Source organism: Haplochromis burtoni, unplaced genomic scaffold (genome assembly GCF_018398535.1).
Source record: "Haplochromis burtoni strain Fernald_Lab_line unplaced genomic scaffold, NCSU_Asbu1 Contig_120, whole genome shotgun sequence".
Lineage (NCBI taxonomy): Eukaryota > Metazoa > Chordata > Actinopteri > Cichliformes > Cichlidae > Haplochromis > Haplochromis burtoni.
The window spans coordinates 336,813-355,425 of NW_024582481.1; the positions used below are offsets into that span (position 1 = coordinate 336,813).

The 18,613-nt window shown below is 40.1% G+C and overlaps 1 protein-coding gene across 3 annotated transcripts in view; it reads left to right on the forward strand.

Moving 5' to 3' along the window:
- Window positions 1–2,921: 2,921 nt before the first annotated feature.
- The window catches only part of nphs1 (NPHS1 adhesion molecule, nephrin), a 45,625-nt gene continuing 29,933 nt past the window's right edge, over window positions 2,922–18,613 (forward strand). The window contains exons 1-4 of one of the 3 annotated variants that reach the window (XM_005943134.2): window positions 2,922–3,014; window positions 8,194–8,287; window positions 13,219–13,413; window positions 16,724–16,846. In XM_005943134.2, coding sequence (XP_005943196.1) covers window positions 8,224–8,287; window positions 13,219–13,413; window positions 16,724–16,846 — 382 coding nt within the window. In that variant the 5' untranslated portion in view covers window positions 2,922–3,014; window positions 8,194–8,223. Of the gene's footprint in view, window positions 3,015–7,576; window positions 8,288–8,650; window positions 11,031–13,218; window positions 13,414–16,723; window positions 16,847–18,613 lie in introns of those variants that run through there. The other 2 variants (XM_042223825.1, XM_005943135.3) reach the window with 2 other exon arrangements.

The window sequence follows — 18,613 nt, forward strand, 5'->3', positions numbered from 1 at the left end:
ATACACACATGCCAAGCTCTGAACTCCATATCAGTGCCAACATGAATAGGGACACAGGGATGGGGATTGAAAGAGGGCAGCAAAGAGTGTACTGGTGTGTTTAATTGGGTTTTTCCAAATCTGTCTTAACCCTGATACATGTCCGTCCACATGCTCTAGCGTTGCTTGGTCTACAGGTTCACCAAAGCACAGCAACTTGAGAGAGAAAGCTTTGCAAACTTGCCAGCAGGGAGACAAGGTTCATGTCTCTATTCAGACGTCGTCATAAAAGACTTCTGGAGAAAGTGCTGCTGAAGGGGATTAAGCAACTATCGCTGTCAGACTTTTGAAAGTCCTCTTATCTCTGTTTGCTACTGCTGTTTTAGTGATGCCTATAATTGTCATTTCTGGTTTGTGGAGTGCATGCTCTCAGTCTGCTATTGCCTGTTAAATCTCCTTCCTGTGGTCGACTAGGAGCCAGATTGGCCGGGGGGGGGGGGGGATGTTGACCTTGTCTGCAGATTTAGAACACAGAATCATCACTGATATGGCAGCTGTACTGTGGCAGGCAACAGAAGCTGGGCCTCCAATCAGATCATCAGGTCAGAAAGTTGTAGTTAATGCAGACTGTGAATGTAGAACCGTCCAACTCAGTGAAAAAAGACAACTTGGGGGCCTTTTTTGTCAGATTCCTCAGAAGTCTTGAAGAGTTACTGAAGCCTCTCTTTATTTAATTAACCGCTTCTCTTGAACGCTGGACACTGAACCGGTTAAAACCTCTTACTGGTGGGGATCACACTGTGAGCATTTAATCTGTTACCCACTGGCTCCATGTTGCATATTCATTTTGTAATAAACCAATAAACCATTAAAACATGTTGTCTTTATAGTAACAAGAGACAGAATTTGAGCAGCCACCACCACACAAATGCTACACACACCTAACGGGCAGCACAAAGTCTCCAACACACCAAAATATCACATGCAGCCAGACACCTACTTTGCCGTCTCTGAATCAATCTCCTGGACATGACCCTATCATTCCTTTTTCCACATATTGTGTTGCTTTTCACCGTAGTTCTTATTGCTTTCTTTGATTAATCTTCCTCCTAGCTTTCCCTGACGCACTGGTCTGAGTCAGTAGACTTCCTGTTGGTTTTCAAAACAACTCTTCATGTCAGCCTTCCTTCCGCCCATCTCCCCCCTTCCTCTGCACCTCTCTAGTCTTCTATTCATCACTCCACAGCCCATTTTACAGTATCTTTCGGCCTCCTTCCTCCATCCGTTTCTCCCGCTCCATTACCTTGCTCGTTCATGTCCCCTTCATCTCCCCCTCTGCCTGTCCAACTCCCTGACATGAATTCTTTTTGCCCCCTTACTGTATTTCCCATCTCTTCCTTGCATCCCCCTCCTCTCACCATTCATCTTCAGGTCCTCTGTCCATCTCCCTCCCTCCCTTCCTTACCTCTCTGTCAGGCCCCAGCTCCCTCCCTCCCCTTTCTTCGTCTGGCAGTAGAGCTGCTCCAGTCTTGCTGACAGTGCTGTTTGTGTGAACTGAGTTCTGAGCTTCACAGCCCCCTCGCCTCCCATTGCTCCCCCGCCTCCTCACCACCCTCTCCACCTCACACTCCACCTCCTCCGCTCCTTTTCCTCCTGCCTCCCACCTAACAGACCCCTCCAGGCGGGGGAATTAACCTTCTAGCCCTGGGCTGCTGGGCTTAATGACTGTCTGTGGGGCCAGCATCAAATACACAAGCCAGCTGCTAACATCTGGGCCACACACACACACGCGCGCGCACACACCCACCTCCATGACCTACACACAAACACAGAGACATATGCAGTACACATAGCATACTGTGCAGCATAACATAAGGCTCCAGTTGCCAGATTTATAGAACACTCTTTCTGTATTATGTGCTGCCATGTATGTGGAAGTCTTTGCACTCTTCTCAATGACAGTGGCTGGATTGTCATCACTGCATGACTGACCCACGCTGCAATAACAAATGCAGCTGTGCAAGTGCTTCTGTGGTTATACTGAGCAAATAGCTGGTACATGCATTCACAGCACATGTATGGACTATGAGCAGATCAAATGAAAAATACATGCACATGGAAAATCAACATGACCTTCAAGTTGCCTTACTAGAAGAGCTTTCAGTATGTTCCACTGAGCAAATGGTGGTGTTCTCCAGCGACCATTCAGTTGGAAGTATATAATTGACAAAAGGAGTGGGTGGGGGTGAAGGGGCAAGAGTCAGAAAAAAAAAATCAAAAGTAAAAATAAAATAAAGAAAAAAAATCTGTGTTTAAAGTGAGTTCTGCGGCTCCTCTCTTTCTCCACTTCTGCAATAGAGCAGATCAGCCTGGGAGTATTGAATACAGGAAATACAGCCGTGTGGATAGTCTCTATTCCATTCATTATGTATGAGCATAAATGTTACAAACTAGCAGTTGTAAAGACATCCATGTTGCATCTGGATCTTTGAGGGTTGCTCTGCTCCTTTCAACCCATGCACACTGTAATGCTAAATAATGGGAACCATGAACACTCCAGAGAAAAGCAGAGCAAAAAAGAAGCTACATCCATGTGCCTGAGATTTCTGGCTGACTGCAGCTTTATCAAGCTGTTATAACTTTACCGCTTTTATTCATTCAATAAACCAGAGGTCCTTCAACATTACAAGTGGTCAGTTATCATTGTGGAGCTTTAAACATAGAAAAATGTTAGAACTGCTAAGCCAGCTGTAACCTTGTTATTGTTTTTCTGACATTTATTTCACGGCTGACTTGACCCCCTTCGAAGCACCTCCATCAACACTTCTCATACACAACTCCCTTCATTCTGCACTCCGCGCTATTGCTTCTCTCCCTCTCTTTATCTGTTTGCCTCTGTCTTAGACTAAGGAGTGAGAGATGGGGGAGTCCCATTGGCATTCTTTAACATCTCCTAGGCTCACTTGTGTTCAGAGAGTCATCTGTAGATCAGGAAGACAAAAAAGACGCTCCTGAGCCTTTGCGTCACTCAACAGGTAAGCACGGCTCCCTTTCTCTCATGCAAATTCGCACACCTATTCAAAAGGTTCTTGGCTTTTTTAAGAAGGAGGTACGCCCTCTCTGTGTGTCTGTGTGCTTGCCTCATTTTTTTTTTCTGTGTACCCTAGGCAGGCAGATGTGCCTGAGTTGGTGAGGGTTGAAAGGAGGCTTTGCCTCTCTGTCTCTCAACTTTTTCCTGGGGAGAGCAGGTGTGTCAGTTTGTGTAACGAAGTCAGTGTAATCCAGTAAACTTGAACACTTTGAGCCAAAGGGACCGGAAACAAAGCAAGTGTTTACTTGAGTGCTTTGAAATTGGACTGGGCGTGTGTATTGGCCAAGCTGATATGATTTAGCTTGTCTGCTCTAATCAGACTGCTTATGAAATGCCATGTTTAAATGAGAAATCGAGGATTTAGATGTAATTAGATTCTGTTGATAATCTAATCCACATCTTTTAGAAGCCCTCTTTATCAGCAACTCAGAGCTGAAGCAGTAATAGTTCACAAGACAGCCTCTATAAGCTACAGTAATTGTACCCACAGGCAATTGGTGAGATTGGTAAGAGTTTAGGTTGGCATTAAGATGTATGACCACATCTGAAATGGATGGCTGCATGGAGGTTGAAACTTCATTTTCTGCGCATTGACTGATTTCATGGGGTTTTATGTTAAATTGGTCTAGGATTGAGTGTATTGAGTCGTTTGATGATGTTATGAAAGATGCCATTAAAAATCTACCTGTCGGGGTCACGCTGAATAGTTCAGCTACTTCTAATGTCCTTGCGGGGAGAGTGGCAGCGTTGTCTCTAAAAGCGAATCAAATTTCAAATCAAACTTTCTAATTTGCATTTGTAAGAAGCTAGAGAAGAACAAGGTCGAAAAGAGAAAAAACACCGAACCAATTGAGTGCTGCAGTAGTAAAATATGTCTCTTTCTTATAGTCGAAGACAAATTAAATTGCCATTCAGTCTGGTATTTATCTAATGCCACATTTTGAATGACACGTTACAGTTATTCTGCAAATGCTACACCGTCGCACTTTTTTTTGCATACAAAGGAAATCAACATGTATCATTTAATGAGCATTCTTGCGACTGGCTGTATTTTTAAGGCAATTAAGGTGGTTGTTTGACTAGGTAATGGGAATGTGGGGAGGTCAGCCAGGCTGTGTCTGCTTTCATTAAGAATCCCAATGAAAATGGTGACTCACGAGGCCAACAGCAACCGCTCTGTGCTGCACAAACATTTCTCCTCCTCACAGGAAATGGTTGATGTTTGAGGCCTAAATCCCAACGGTAGAGATGAGATTTTGGCATTTCTAATTGTATGGTGACAAATGAACGGAATCCAGCGCTTATCGGGAGATGGAAAATGCTAAATTGCCATTCACGTGAAGACAAAATCTTAAGAAGAAGCCGGGAAATTATCGTCTTTGTGTTTACCTTCACGAGGCAGAGATAAAGAGAAGAAGGGCATTTTTAACCTCAGAAAGATTTTCTATTAATTGAAGAGGGAAATAATTGCCCTTGTGTGTTCAAAGAGTATACTTGGGGCTCTGAAATACACTAATGTTTTGAGAGCGAAAAAATAATTAAGTGTGAGTTAATTCTTATCAAAGCCTGTTGGAGTGCAACTAATCGACTCAGGGAAGATGCGTCAAAAAGCTATTGCCTCCAATTCATTTTGTCTGTTCAGATGAGAAAATGTTTAGTTTTCAATTAAGTAAATCACTATTATTTGTTCCACTCCTGCAGCAGATACATTGAAGTGATTACATACTGATTTAAAATCCACAGAGCTCTCTTCCAGGTCAAATAACTCAAGTCTGTATCCACAATATTGAATGCTATTGGCTTGGAACCACAGCACTGCCTATGTCATTAATTTCTAAAATGTTCTTTTGTCACCATTCACAACAGGAGCATGCCACGATGCAGAAAGTGGACCACATTTCTATACTCATTTATCTGGAGAAAATATCCAAATGCACACTCTAATTGACTATCTTAATGGACTGTGCCAATACAAGAGTTAACCAGAACACTCTGTATGTACTCTTACCTCAACATTTACAACAACTCATATGGAGATTTTCTGACTCACAGCAATATTCAAAAGTCCCGAGCTAACCCTCATGACCCCCATTGAGAACGTTATGTTTGCTGTAACATTTGTGTCTGTGTCATTCTCTCTATGAAGTCAAAAAGTTTAGAATGAATCCTGATCAAATCCATTAAAATGTAGCTTACGTCTACCAAGGTCTTCAAGGTCAACTTAATGGTTTATTGGTCAAAAACTGACAGAAAGCCTTAGAAACTATGTTTTTTTACAAGTTTCTGCGTATTCAACATATACAGTCAATATATATGAAAAGTATTCCTTTGAGCTCTCCTTCAAGGTCAGTAGATTGATCTGAAGGTAATTAAAATAAAGATGCTATTTAAACCTGTGTTTCTTACTACCATTGTTTGTATTGACAGCATATAGGTATATAGGGATTCTTATATGGGGCATCTAAATATCCCTTTACTTTGGATCTTTGACCTTTTCCTCGGGGTCAAATAAGGTCAAACTTTCATAAAATGTATTTTATCTTCAAATGTATGTTTACAAGCCTTCGTTCTTATTGGCAGCATTTTGGAAATGATACGCTGGCATATGAGGAGTCTAAATATCAAATTATAGTTTGGATCCAAATATCATGTTGTTTTTGACCTCTGATCTCTGTCTTACTTTTCACATCTGCCCTTATTTCCAAAATGCGTGATATCCTTAAAGAAAGCATTGTCAAGACAAAGAGAATGAGGTTGCTAGTTAGTTAGTATTTTACTGTTGTAAAATATAAAATAAGCTCAAATTTTTTTTATGTCCATAAATCTATGTCCACTATCATTATCATTACCTACTTCTACATAATGTCTGTGTAATCAGAGTAAACATGCTACCCTTATCGCAGTTGTACTGCCCTACAAATTTCTTATGTTTAAAAAGAAAACTAAATGAACATATGCAACATGCAACACTATTCCATTAAAAGTAAAAACTGCTCAGAGAGTGAGTTGCCTTGGTGGATATTTGCTTTCTCTGAGTGTTTCTTGTTTCTTTATACTTTTCTAGGGAATGGAAATATGTGCAGAGATTTTTTGAAATTGAAATATGTATAAATACAAATGGAATTACAACATATAAAACAAAAACAGAGGTTATATCATTCTAACAAGACCGAAAGCTAACATTTGGTAGGGCCGCCTTTGTATGCCCATCTTTAACACATCTTTTAGTCTGATTTCTTTTAGTCTCCAGAAATAATTCTTCAGACTTAATGAAGGGCATTCAAAGCCCTTCTTTAGATGTTGGCTACCTTTTGTTCCACTCTGTGTAGATTTTCAATCCAGATATGCTTTTACTGCATTTGCAGTGTGTTTGTGGGATCGCTGTTATGCTGAAAAATGAAGCTGTTGCCAATCAGATTTTTTCCCGATGGTATTGTATGGTGGATCAAAATCTGATGGCACTTTTCTGTGTTCATAATTCCATAATTTTTGACAAAATCCCCAACAGCATTGGCTTGTCTTAAACATTGACAGAGCCTCCACCATGTTTTACAGATAGCTATAAACACTCGCTCCGGACCTTTTCTGTATATATCGATAAAATTTTAAACTGGAAATTTCATTTGGATTCATTGAAATCATTTGGATTCATCATTTCATCAGGCCTGTTGACACTGATTTTTAGTCCAGTTCTTGTGTAATCTGGCATTCCTCTTTCTTCCAGTTTAATTACTAAGAACGGCTTCTTGGGAGCCACCCGTCCATTCAGGCCATTTCTGATGAGACTTCAGTGCACAGTAAATGGATTAATGAAAGGGTCAGATATACCTTACCTATTTCTTAGGTCAGGTCTTTCCGATATCTTAAGGCCTTGACCTTAAGATACAATTCGTTGTTTTTGGTTTTTGGTTCTGATTTTTTGCACCTACAGTACTTTAGTTTTTGTCCTCCAACGCTCCATTTTCTTCAAATTTTTAGGGATAACGATAACCCCCACACCATGCCAAGACATGCCAAGTTTTTGGCTCATAGTCTACTGGGAATCACCTTGTTGGTGCAAAAATAAAGTTCTATGCCTCTGTTATCTTTAGCATTTGTCATAGTTTCAACTAAACAAATGTGAACAAATTTTGCAACAGGCACCAGGACTGGACTGACAATAAGCAAAAAAGTAGCCAACGTCCAGAGAGAAACAGCTTCAAAAAAGCCTGGAGGACTGTTGCTGAAGACCACCTTAAAAATTACAAGAATGTCTGGGTCCTTGGAAGAAATAAAGAAATAAGGGGTCTTTTAAGATTTTTTTACAGTACTGTATCAACCATTTTATGCAAAAAGCTATGGGGAGTTTACTTTATAGGGTAAGGCAGCTGCTATGCTATATAAATCAAGTGATAGTGGTTTAATTTAATATCAATTTAATACAAATTCTAAATTTATATTAGTGAAATTTAGATCGCTACTAAGGACATTTTTGTTCCATTTTTTTGTGCGTCCCATGTATACACTGGTTTCCACAGGCTAAGTTTAAAAATCGGCTCTCGGAGGCTGAGAGAAAGGTCCTTTATCTTCCATTCTTTGCTCCCAAAGCTGATTCTTTAAGAAAAGCCAGGAGAAATGCTGCAGAGACCACAGAGGTCTTTAGTGCAACTAATCACAAATATGTGTATGGCCTTAAGGGAATTGTGCACACTCTCATACTCATCACAAGACTAACTCTAGCTCAACGAAAATGTTCCTCTGCATTTTCTCATTTGAAACACACTGCAAAGAGTGTATCCTCAAGAAAAGGTTTTTCACCATTAAACGCCATTAAAATTAGAACCATGCTTTTAAATGCCTTAAGCTCCACTTTAATGGAACTATGAATGATTCATTGATTAACTGAATGATCAATTGGAAGTCTGCAGAGATAGAGTTGTAAACATGTGCTGGACTGTTACAAAACAATGATATGTTAAAAAATAGTTTGTCAGCAAATCAAATCATGTCGACACTCACAAAATATGACAAAATATGGAAAGAAAAATAATCCTTCCCATCTTGTCTTTCTAACCTAATGTCTGCCTGTAGTGGATGTGTATATGTCATTTGTGATTTTTTTTTTTTTTAAATGGTTGTTCCAGGGTTGTTGAAGGTCAGGTGTCAGCGGTGAAATGGACTTCTTGTCAGCCCGGATTGTGTCTCCTGCAGTCCTACCCTTTCTCTGTTTTATCTTGGGTAAGAGAATCAAATGTCACCGTGGAGTTATTACAGTAACTGTGGCCTTTCCAAGTCCCTTCCCTGTTCTGGCCAGTCAACAGAGCACTGGGAACAGTGCTCTGTTGACTGGCCAGAGCACTTTTTTGAAGTCTTAATTTTCACTGAAACAGAATAACGTCAGTGATACATTCAGGTCACCTTCTCAACCTGCCTCAAATAGGAGTGTACAGTAAGTAAAGCACTGTACAACCTTAATCTCATGGTGATCTCTTCACCTTACACGTTGAAAATCTTGCCTTAATTGCTATGTTTTCTGCAGCAATAATTGATTTACTGTGGGTCTTATGTAAGAAGGTATTTGGCTTTTTTCTGATTTCTTATTGTTTTCCATATCTATCATACTATATACCATATTTCAGATAATCAAACAAATTTCCATGTTAGACAAATTCAAACTGCAGTTTTTAATTGAAGATTTCATTTATTACAGAAAAAAGCCATCCATAGCTACATGGGTGTATGTGAAAACTAACTGATTATTAAATCATGAATTAACTGCAATTAACCACATTTTTTAGAAAGCTGAGTTCAGTTATAATAGCCACCCCCAGACCTGATTACTGTCAGACCTGCTGAATCCAGAAATGATTTAAACAGATCCTGTCTGTCAAAGTGAAGTTTAAAAATCTCAAAGAGCAAGACAACTTGCTGCGACCTTAAGAAAATGATGAGAAACAAACTCACTGACATCAATCGGTTTGGAAAGGGTTTCAAAGGCATTTTTAAGGCTTTGGGACTCCAGCAAACTACGGTTTGGAGCTATTATCCACAAATCAAGAAAACCTGGAACAGTAGTGAAACTCTACTAAAATTACTCCCAGAGTGCACGGACGAGTCATCCAGAAGGTCACAAAAGAACCCAGAACGGCATCTAAGGAACTGCAGATCACATTTGCCTCAGTTAAGGTCAGAGTTCATGATTCAGCAACAAGAAAGAGACTGAACAAAAATGGCATCCAGAGCAGGGTGAAAACCACCGCTGACCAAAAAGAACACGAATGCTTGTCTCATATTTGCCCAAAAAATATCTTGATGATCCCCCAGACTTGTGAAATCACCATTTAAAAACTGCATTTTGTATCGGCTTGTCTTTTTAATATTAAAGTCTGAAAAATGTAAGTGTGAGAAATATGCAAGAACTAGATTGCATTTCTCCTTTGAGGATCATCATCATGGTTTATAGTAAGGTAAGGTCTCCTATAGGTGCATAGGACTTACTCTTAAAATTTCCACTGTCTCTTCGGTTTGCCTAATCAAGTAGAACATCATTGGTTAAATCTTTTCCCTGTTTTTGGCTGATGGACAATTTATATTACAACCAGTTTCCCACCAGATTTATTCAGGGCATAAAGGAAACTTATTCACAGGGAATTAGTTCTTCATCCAGAGTAATGTTATGTTATTATTGACTAAATTGTAATTTGGCTTGTAACTTTGCTTAGGTGGGAGTTGTTTAAGATTTTTGTTCTATTGTCACAATTCTTTTAAACTGTCAGCTTTTTTGTCATCAAATACTTTATAAAGAAAGTAAATAACACTAAGTGAAAGTCACATCATGTTTCCATGGTGACAAATGACTTCCAGTTCATGGAATTTACCAAACACAATTAAAGAACAGAGATACATGAGGTACATCTGTCACCTAAACAAGAAATATTGTTGCTCTTTAACAGCAAAGAATAACTTTAACTTACAACATTAAAATAAGTATGGAAATGTGGGTTAAAAGTCAAATTGCACACTTGCAAACATCTATGTGGCAAAGTGGATGAGCAGTTGGACTCTTCAGTTGTCTCATACTGTAAGTATGAATGTTTTACACATTAAGCACATTATTCTCTACATATGTTTATTTGCTCTGATTTGCTATTGGCAAAGTAACATTGCTTTACTTATTATACCTAGGTTTGTTTGTGTAACCATTATGTTGCAGTCAAACTCAAACATTCAGCAGATTAAAGCAAACAGTTAATCACATGTTGCGTTATATTTTATTATGTCGCAGATTTAACTCATTTATATTCTTCCATTGTTTCTTTGTTCTGAGTATCCATGTAGGTCAGGTGTGGGAAAGCTCCCCCCAAATCCCTCCAGCATTTCCTGACTTTTAAAGTGCTGATGATGTCATGTCTGACATCACCAGGTTAATCCATCAAGAGGGGAGTTTTTCTGCACAGGCATTTTCCTTTTGTTAGTTTATAAGATTATGAAGTGATTTGTCCTAATAGTTTTCTTATATGGAGCATTTAGCTGTGTAAATGAGTTAATCAGGAGAGGAGTGAGCTTCATGTGATTCTCAGCCATTTGTGTTGAGTTGTCGATTTCTCACCTTAAACTAGTGGTACTGGCTACACTAACAGAAGGGGAATTGACAGGTGAGGTGTGTTGCTTATTCCGTGTGCTCTTTGTTTCCTGTTATGAGTTTTGTTTTAAGTTTCACAAATATTGGGGGTGATTGTAAAAAAAACAAAACAAAAAACTGCTCATCTCTGGGAACCCAAAATGCCTTCTGAGTCTGGTTACCTACCGCCTTCCTTGACACTCTTTCACAAGCAAAATATTTCCCTCAAGAAGAGGAGAAGGTGAAGAACAAAACAAAGCATAAATACCTGACTCTATCAGAATACCATAAACACGACTGCACGTGAATACAAACGTTATTCCACATCTGCTGAAGGGGTGGATGGACAAATGCTGGCTGGTGAGAACTGTTTTTACAGCTGTTTTGCAACAGAATGTCAAAAAAACCTGAACTGAACTCTTACCTTCAGGCACCAGGACGTCACGTGTTGGTGTTTTGGATGCTAGTTTATCACCTGATGCTAGCTAGTTTGGTTAGCAAGCTTCATAAATTGTATAGACATACATATAGTGTTAAGCAAGAGAGGAATAAAATACTAGAATTTTACTCACCATTGCAGAAGCAGAAACTAGCGCTGTGCCATACTACAGCTCATAATATTGGTCACATAATCCATTAAAAATGCTCCAAAAAGCACCACCAGCAGACATAAACAGTGAAGAGTTACGTGAAATAGTGGATGAAGCCTAAAAGATAACCGGTCTGCTTCACCTACCTGTATCAGGACACCTGTCAATCAATCCAGGTGGATGCATTAGCAAAATAATGATAATAATAATAATGAAACCTAGCCATAGGTGCTAAAACCTTTTGTGTGTGTGTGTGTTTATTTATTTATACCAGGGTGTAAACGATATTTTTAAAGATGTAAATTTGGACATTTTTAAAGTAACGAGCATCATGTGGCACAAGAAGCATTGGGGTAATTTTTTAGCTCTGGAGATTGCCCCTTAGATAATGACCGCTGCTAATAAGTCACCATACTGCCCCTTAATTTCCCCTATGGGTATTTATAAATGTCATTTATAAAAAAAAATTAAAAAGCCACAACAAACATGCTTGCTGTTGTTGAGGTATTAACCTCTTGTGCTTTGGTGATAAAACTCTTATTTATGTGTGACATGCTAAGGTGCAATATCAAGTCCACAAGAAGAAGATTTAACCCATCTCTGTAACGCCACAGAAACATCCAAAGTTTGCTAAGTTTAGCTAACACTACTCACTTTAAGTAGGTTAAAGCCTTAGTGGTTTGGAGATAGAGCAGGTCATCCATGCCAAAGTGTCCTTGATACAGACCACAAAAACTGCCCCCAAAGTGTCTGTGGTGTGTATGTGTCTGTGATGGATAAAGAGCTGCACCTATATTGTAAAAGAGCAGTATGCAAATATTACTGTAAAGCTCTATGTATGGTCCATAAAACTGGTTTAACTTAACGATTATAAATTCAGCTCACTTTAGGACATGGAAATGAAATTGTATTGCTGCATTTTGATATTTCTATTTCTCAGTAAAATCCATTGTGGAAGTATTTTAGTAGGCACTGTAGATCATTATTGACTATTCATTTATGTAAACTGTATGCAAATTTGCTTCTGTGTTTGGCTGTTTGTATGCATCCTCTGTAATGGCCAATCTTGCCCTTCATATTTGACGTGAGGTGACTGGTTCAGCCTTGATCTGAGAGCTCTGCCTCTCACTCATGTTGTCAGATGCAATAGAGCATGCACTTCACAAACAACTTGGCCATTGCTTCAATGAAGGTCAAGATTTAAACAGCCCAATAGAATCAGGTTCTCTGTGGGGCATTGTTTAAACAGACTTACGCTCAGATATTAAACGCTAATTGGAGTATGCACTTGCATTTGGCTTTTTGAACTGAATTTATTCATAAACTATTGTGTGTAATACTCATATAATCTTAGCCCCAGTGTAAAAGCCTGGTGGGTGGTCTACTTTAACGTAACCTTCCTGACTCAAGTGCACTGCGCCATAGGCTGTCACCTCAGAGCTTGGCTGAAGGATGGTGAACACCAACTATGACAAACAAGGGGGATTAAAGTGATAATCATTACTCTTCCCGGGAGGAATTAGCTAGTGGGACATCGACATTGAGGAAAAACCACAGGTGAACAAGGTCTCTGGTGCCCCATGTTTTTTTCCTCTTCCCAATACCCTATCTGCATGGCCGAGGGGGGATTTAATTTGCAGTAATTACTTTATTGACTCATTTTCAGGGCCGTATCACTGCAGTTTCCCATCAATAAAACATATGCCAAGATGAATAATGTGGCCAGGCACAATGGGATGCCTTCTCAAACAAAAAGACCACAGGACTGCTCTCCTGTGGTGCATGTTTTTGTCATGCTCCTTCTGCTCATTTTATTTCCTTCATCACACTCCTCACACATACTCAGCTCTTATTCTTTTCCATCTCTTTTCATGAAATCCCAACATATCCCTTTCATGTTTCCTTTCCAATGCGCCTGCTTCTCCTTTTTTTTTTTTGTTTTTGTTTAATGTTTCCAGGCACACGGGCCCAGCAGGCCTTTAGGACTGAGCCCAAGAATCTAACTGTGCGGATGGGAGCCACAGCTGTGTTGAGGTGTGAGGTGTTGCGAGCCTCGGGGACTGTGCAGTGGGCCAAAGATGGCTTCCTCCTGGGACCTGAGAGAAGCCTGCCAGGCTTTCCACGCTACAGCATGATTGGAAACCCCGAGAGAGGTAAGCCGGGATACTCACGGAATATGGTCTATGGCCTATTGAGCTTTGATGGACCTATTAAAACTAAATAAACATGTATAATAACAGAACCTCAAGAGATGCCAAAATTAGTAAACCTAAACAACTAAAAAATGAAACCATCAGAGAACTGTGTGCTATTTGCGTAAAGGGCACTTTAACATATGATTTCCCAAAGATAGTAGCACAATTTGAATCCCATGTACTTCTTTGTTTTGTTGTGACTTATAGTTTATATGGTTTAATTATGAAATGCTGCTGTCATGTCAAGATGCCCCCAGCGGTACGACTTCAAGGGGGCTTCTCTAAAAGTAAATGAGATGAGGTTGTTGTTGTTATGGCTTCGATGCTCCAATAAGCATGGCTGTTACAGGAACCTTATGGCTATTATAAAGGGGTATCATCTGGGGTGAGGTGAGGTGATGTGATTGTCAACAGCCTCTCGCACAACCCCCTTATCCTGTCACTCGCACATGAAGATTAAAAAAAAAGAAATTAAAGCAACAGAGTGCCAGATGATCTGTGAAATGTGGCAGAGAATATAGTGTGTTGCAGAATCTGCACCACAGTCTATAAAAAGTAATAGCCAATTAGAAGGCAATCCTGAGTAAGAGAAGAGCATCTGTTCCTGATCAGCCCACAACTAGACAAGCTGCATTTCACTGTTGCACAGTGTGGGAGACCACCAGTGACACATAAACACTAAGGGATACAATGATGCACATTCTCGTGTGCGCCCTTATTCATGGCTTGAGTTTACACAAATGCATTCAGAGGAGTAAAATATTTCTCTGTTGATTAACTGTTAGTGAGAAAATTATACATTACAATAGACACAGGGTTAGAAAATCACCTTTTATATCCACAACAAGGAAAAAAGAAGTACACAATGAATGTAAGGACCACAAACACACACAAGCTGTCAAACACTCATAGGCTCAGTCATAAATAAAATGCCCATCAGTGCAGGTACCCTTTTCCAGGAAATGAAACTGCAGACTGATGTATGCAATCACTTTACACTGCACAGAACTAGCAAAATCATTTAAGATGACACTTGACTGCACTTTATACGCCACCAGTTTTCACTGATTGTCATCAGTGATGTTTATTGATGCTTAAAAAGACTGAAATCACATATTCACGCACAGAAGAGAGGCCGGCGTTGATTTCAGCATGCACTTATAGTAAATTTAGCACCCTTAGTTTCCCCGAGCTGAAGCAGTAATGTAAATGTGTACTGACATGAGCCTAGATCCAGGATTTCAGCCATTTATGTGCACCAACTCTCAGTGTAAAGACAGAACCTTAAAGATAAAACAGCTTTTTTTTAAGGCACCAAAGCATTAGGTTTGTCTTTCTCATTTTGTATTCAAAGAATGGCTCACGAGCAACAACACAACTCTAGAAAATAGCATGCAGCCAGCCAATCAGGTAAAATGTTAATAATGAACGTCACATGTAGAGAGAAGTGAATCAGATTTTATCTTATCTAATATCAGTAAGCATCATAAACTGATAAATCATAGTCACACATAGAGATTAATTGAGGCTCTTACTGGGGCTTTTTAAGATATGTTGCTGTTATCTTGTTATACAGTATCAAATCCATCCATCCATCGCTCCCTCCATCTATCCATCCATTTGTTTTTATCCAACTCAGGGGCACAGAAAGGCTGGAGCTTGCCTCAGCTGTCAAACAGGAAAAAGAGGGGGTACATCCTCGACAGGTCGCCAGTTCATCACAGGGTTTACATCAAGAGACAGACAGCCACACATGCTAATATCGATACCTCAGGCTTATTTAGAATCACCAGCCCCAACCTAACAAGCATTCCTTTGGACTGTGGGAGGATGCCGCAGTACCCGGAGAAAAGCCATCAGGCACAGAGAGAGGATGCAAACTCATAAAAAGGCCTCAGTCAGCCAGCAGGTTCTTGCCAGGAACCTTCTTGATGTCAGGCAACAGTGCCTGACTAAATGATGAAAAAGGTTGTTTACACGAACATCAACAATTTCCCCTACTCTTTCCCTCTCCCTGGGGACTGACCTTTCCCACTTATGTAATAGTATGTGTTTTAAAGTTTCTGGGCTGATGCACAGATTCATATTTGCAGAAGGGAAGGCATTTTCCACTGCAGGCATAATATCTATGTAGATGTACTGTATCCAAAAATTTCAAAGGCCCTAGATGAAATAGATACAGAGTAATGGGCAAATAACCAATTCTCATTGCAGCCTCTGCCAGTCTCTACAACTTGATTGGACTATTTGTGAGTAATTTCAGGAAAGAGGAATATGATTAATAACTCCAATGTCTCTTTCTTTCTGCACTCAATGATAACTTAGATGTGAAAATTGCTTCTGGTTGGTGTTAATTATCTTGCCAGCGTACTTGACACATGTATTTGTAGGCCTGTGTGGTTGTCAGACTAAGATACTATTTTCCACATATTAGTAGGCTGTGAGCCATCAGGAGCTGGAAAACCAACGTTGAACATCATCTAATCCCCACAGGTTATGGCAATGCATCAAACAAATCAAGCCCTGTTGGCATGCCACACTATCAGAAGAGAGATGCAGAGTGAGGGATTCTGCCTGGCATCAATTAATAGACATTTTATTCAGTCTGCGTTGTGAATTTGGGATTGGATTTCATTTACCACACTGGAAATTCATTCTGAAACAAAATGCTGTGAGTATAAACAACCACTAGCATGTCAATGGAAATGCCTGCAGCTGGAGATTCTCACCAAGTGAAATGTTTATATTTTACAGAAATAAGAAAACTGGCTGTTTATAGTCAAATCAAACAGGAATGTCAGCAGTGGAGTATATTATCGTACTGAACTGATGCGCAGGACTGCCATTTAGATTTCTAAGCTGCCGTGGCTCAAGTGGTGGTTTGATCCCTGGACCCTCCACGTACCAAAGGGTCCTTGTGCAAGACAAAACCTCAGATCTACTAGTTACAGCTGCTTTGCATGAGCGTCTGTAATTGGGTAAATGAGAAGATATTGTAAAGCATTTGGTAGAACTAAAATTAGGTGCTCTCTACATTAAACCCATTGTCAGTTTCTCTTTGATAGTTAATTTTGGCATTATGTAAATTTAAAAAAAGGCCTCTAAAAAATGCTAAATGCTTGTCAATATATAAATACTATAAATGTTAGGACCTCCTAAGTTATACTCAGGAGAAGGGGACCCATAGGAAAATGAACCCATTCTTTTTGTAATTATCTACATATGTAGCATCTCTCCAACACAGTTCATCTCTCCATCTCTGTTCCAGGCCAGTATCATCTTCAGATTGAAGATGCTCAACTGGAAGATGACACTCAATATGAATGTCAAGTGACCTCATCTGAGTCCAGCAGTGGAATCATTTCCAGGCTGGCCTGGCTCGACGTACGAAGTAAGGGGGGACAAAAAAGGTTGTGGAGTCTAATAATAATCATGTTTTCTTTTTTCTTTTTTTCCCCCGAGTAACAAAATGCATGTTAGAAGGCACAGTGAGCATCCTCAGTACTCCAGTAACATTTGTGACCTCTTGACCAGTAATCAGCATACAAAGAGCTGTTAAATATTCATTTCTATTGATAAAGAGCTTTTATTTGTGTAAGATACGGCAATTGCATTTGAAGGACAGTTTCAAGTTACTTTGCCCTTGGTACGGCGTGTTTACTGTAGCAGTTTTATTCAATAATACACTGATCAACCACAGCATTAAAAGTACCACCAGGTGAAGTGAATCATATTGATCATCTCGTTAAAATTAAATGTTTTGATGGAAAACCTTGGATCCTCACATTAATGAGACTGTTACTTGGAGATATAACAATTACCCAGCATTGCTGCCAACCAAGAACACAAAGGTAGTCCTGAATGGCCGTAGCCTCCCTCAGCAGAACAGTGTGCACTCCAACACATTGATGAAGAATGGCTCGAGGAACCTGACAAGGGTAATGACCCAGCCTCCAGGGGTTCAGAGCTTTTTTATTAGCACAAGGGGGATCTAGACAATATTAAGAAGGTTGTTTCAGTTTTGTGCTCACAATTCTGCAAACTTTTCAAACAGTATTCAAGTACTATGCCACCTTTACATGTTCCAGAAGGGTCTGTGGCTTTAACTAGCAGCTGGAAAATATAAAGAGCAGCCTGGCTTCTCTAGCAAGCCTCAAGGCGATTCATGTCTCTTCCTTGCGCAGGAATACATTTTAACAGAAGTGATTGAAAAGTTCCTTCTCAGACATGGAATGGAATAGATGTTATTGTGCAACTACATTAGACCACCTGTAGTCACTCTATAACAACCGGTGTTTCTCTCTCCCTAACCCTTTTGCTTGTGGGAGCAAGCCCATATGTGGTAAGGAAAGGACTCTAAAAGAACCTTTCTTCTCCAGGCGCACTTCATTTACTTACATCCCCCTCCCTATTCTCTCCCCCGCACAATTTCACCCTCTCTCTTGGCTCGCAGGCTTTCTCTTTGGTGACCATGGACACTGAGGATGGGGGTTTGGATAGGAGGGGCGGTTGTGGCGATTGTAGAGTCCTCGCTCTCTTCTGGGAAGAGAGCAGGTTTTTCTGACATCAATAGGCTGGCGCGAGAAATGGCGGGTAGTGTTGTACTTGAATGGCAGTATTCTACACTGCTGCAGTTTAATATGCTACGGCAAGCCTACACCTGCAGCCACAGCAGGCTTGACTCCCACATTCATTACCTTTGAGATGCTTCTTGCATGTGTGCCCACTTATACAAAATCAAAACTCTCGCTTTCTGCTTTGTCAAAACAATGAAAATATGTGTTATACCAACCAGTGTGTTGCATCAGGGATGGCTGGTAGTAGTATTAGTACTAGCATTTACCCGTGACAGACTCTTTCATAATGTTTCTGACATGCCCACATACGAGTCCACATGCTGCACATCTCAGCAGGTGTTTTTATTCAGTGTCCTGGGCTCACGTCCCAGCTGTTGACTGTTTAACATGGACATTTGTAGATGAGCTGTCGCAAAGGGCAATCAGTGAAGTGACTGACTTAAAAAGCTCTCTGCAGCCTTGGTCTTAAAGGGTTATTTGTTCCAGCCCAGCAGTTCAAGTGATTCAAAATACGTGACTAATCTGGGGCTTGATAATGAGCTGATGAATTCAATCTCCCGTTAGTGCTGAACTGGGACTGG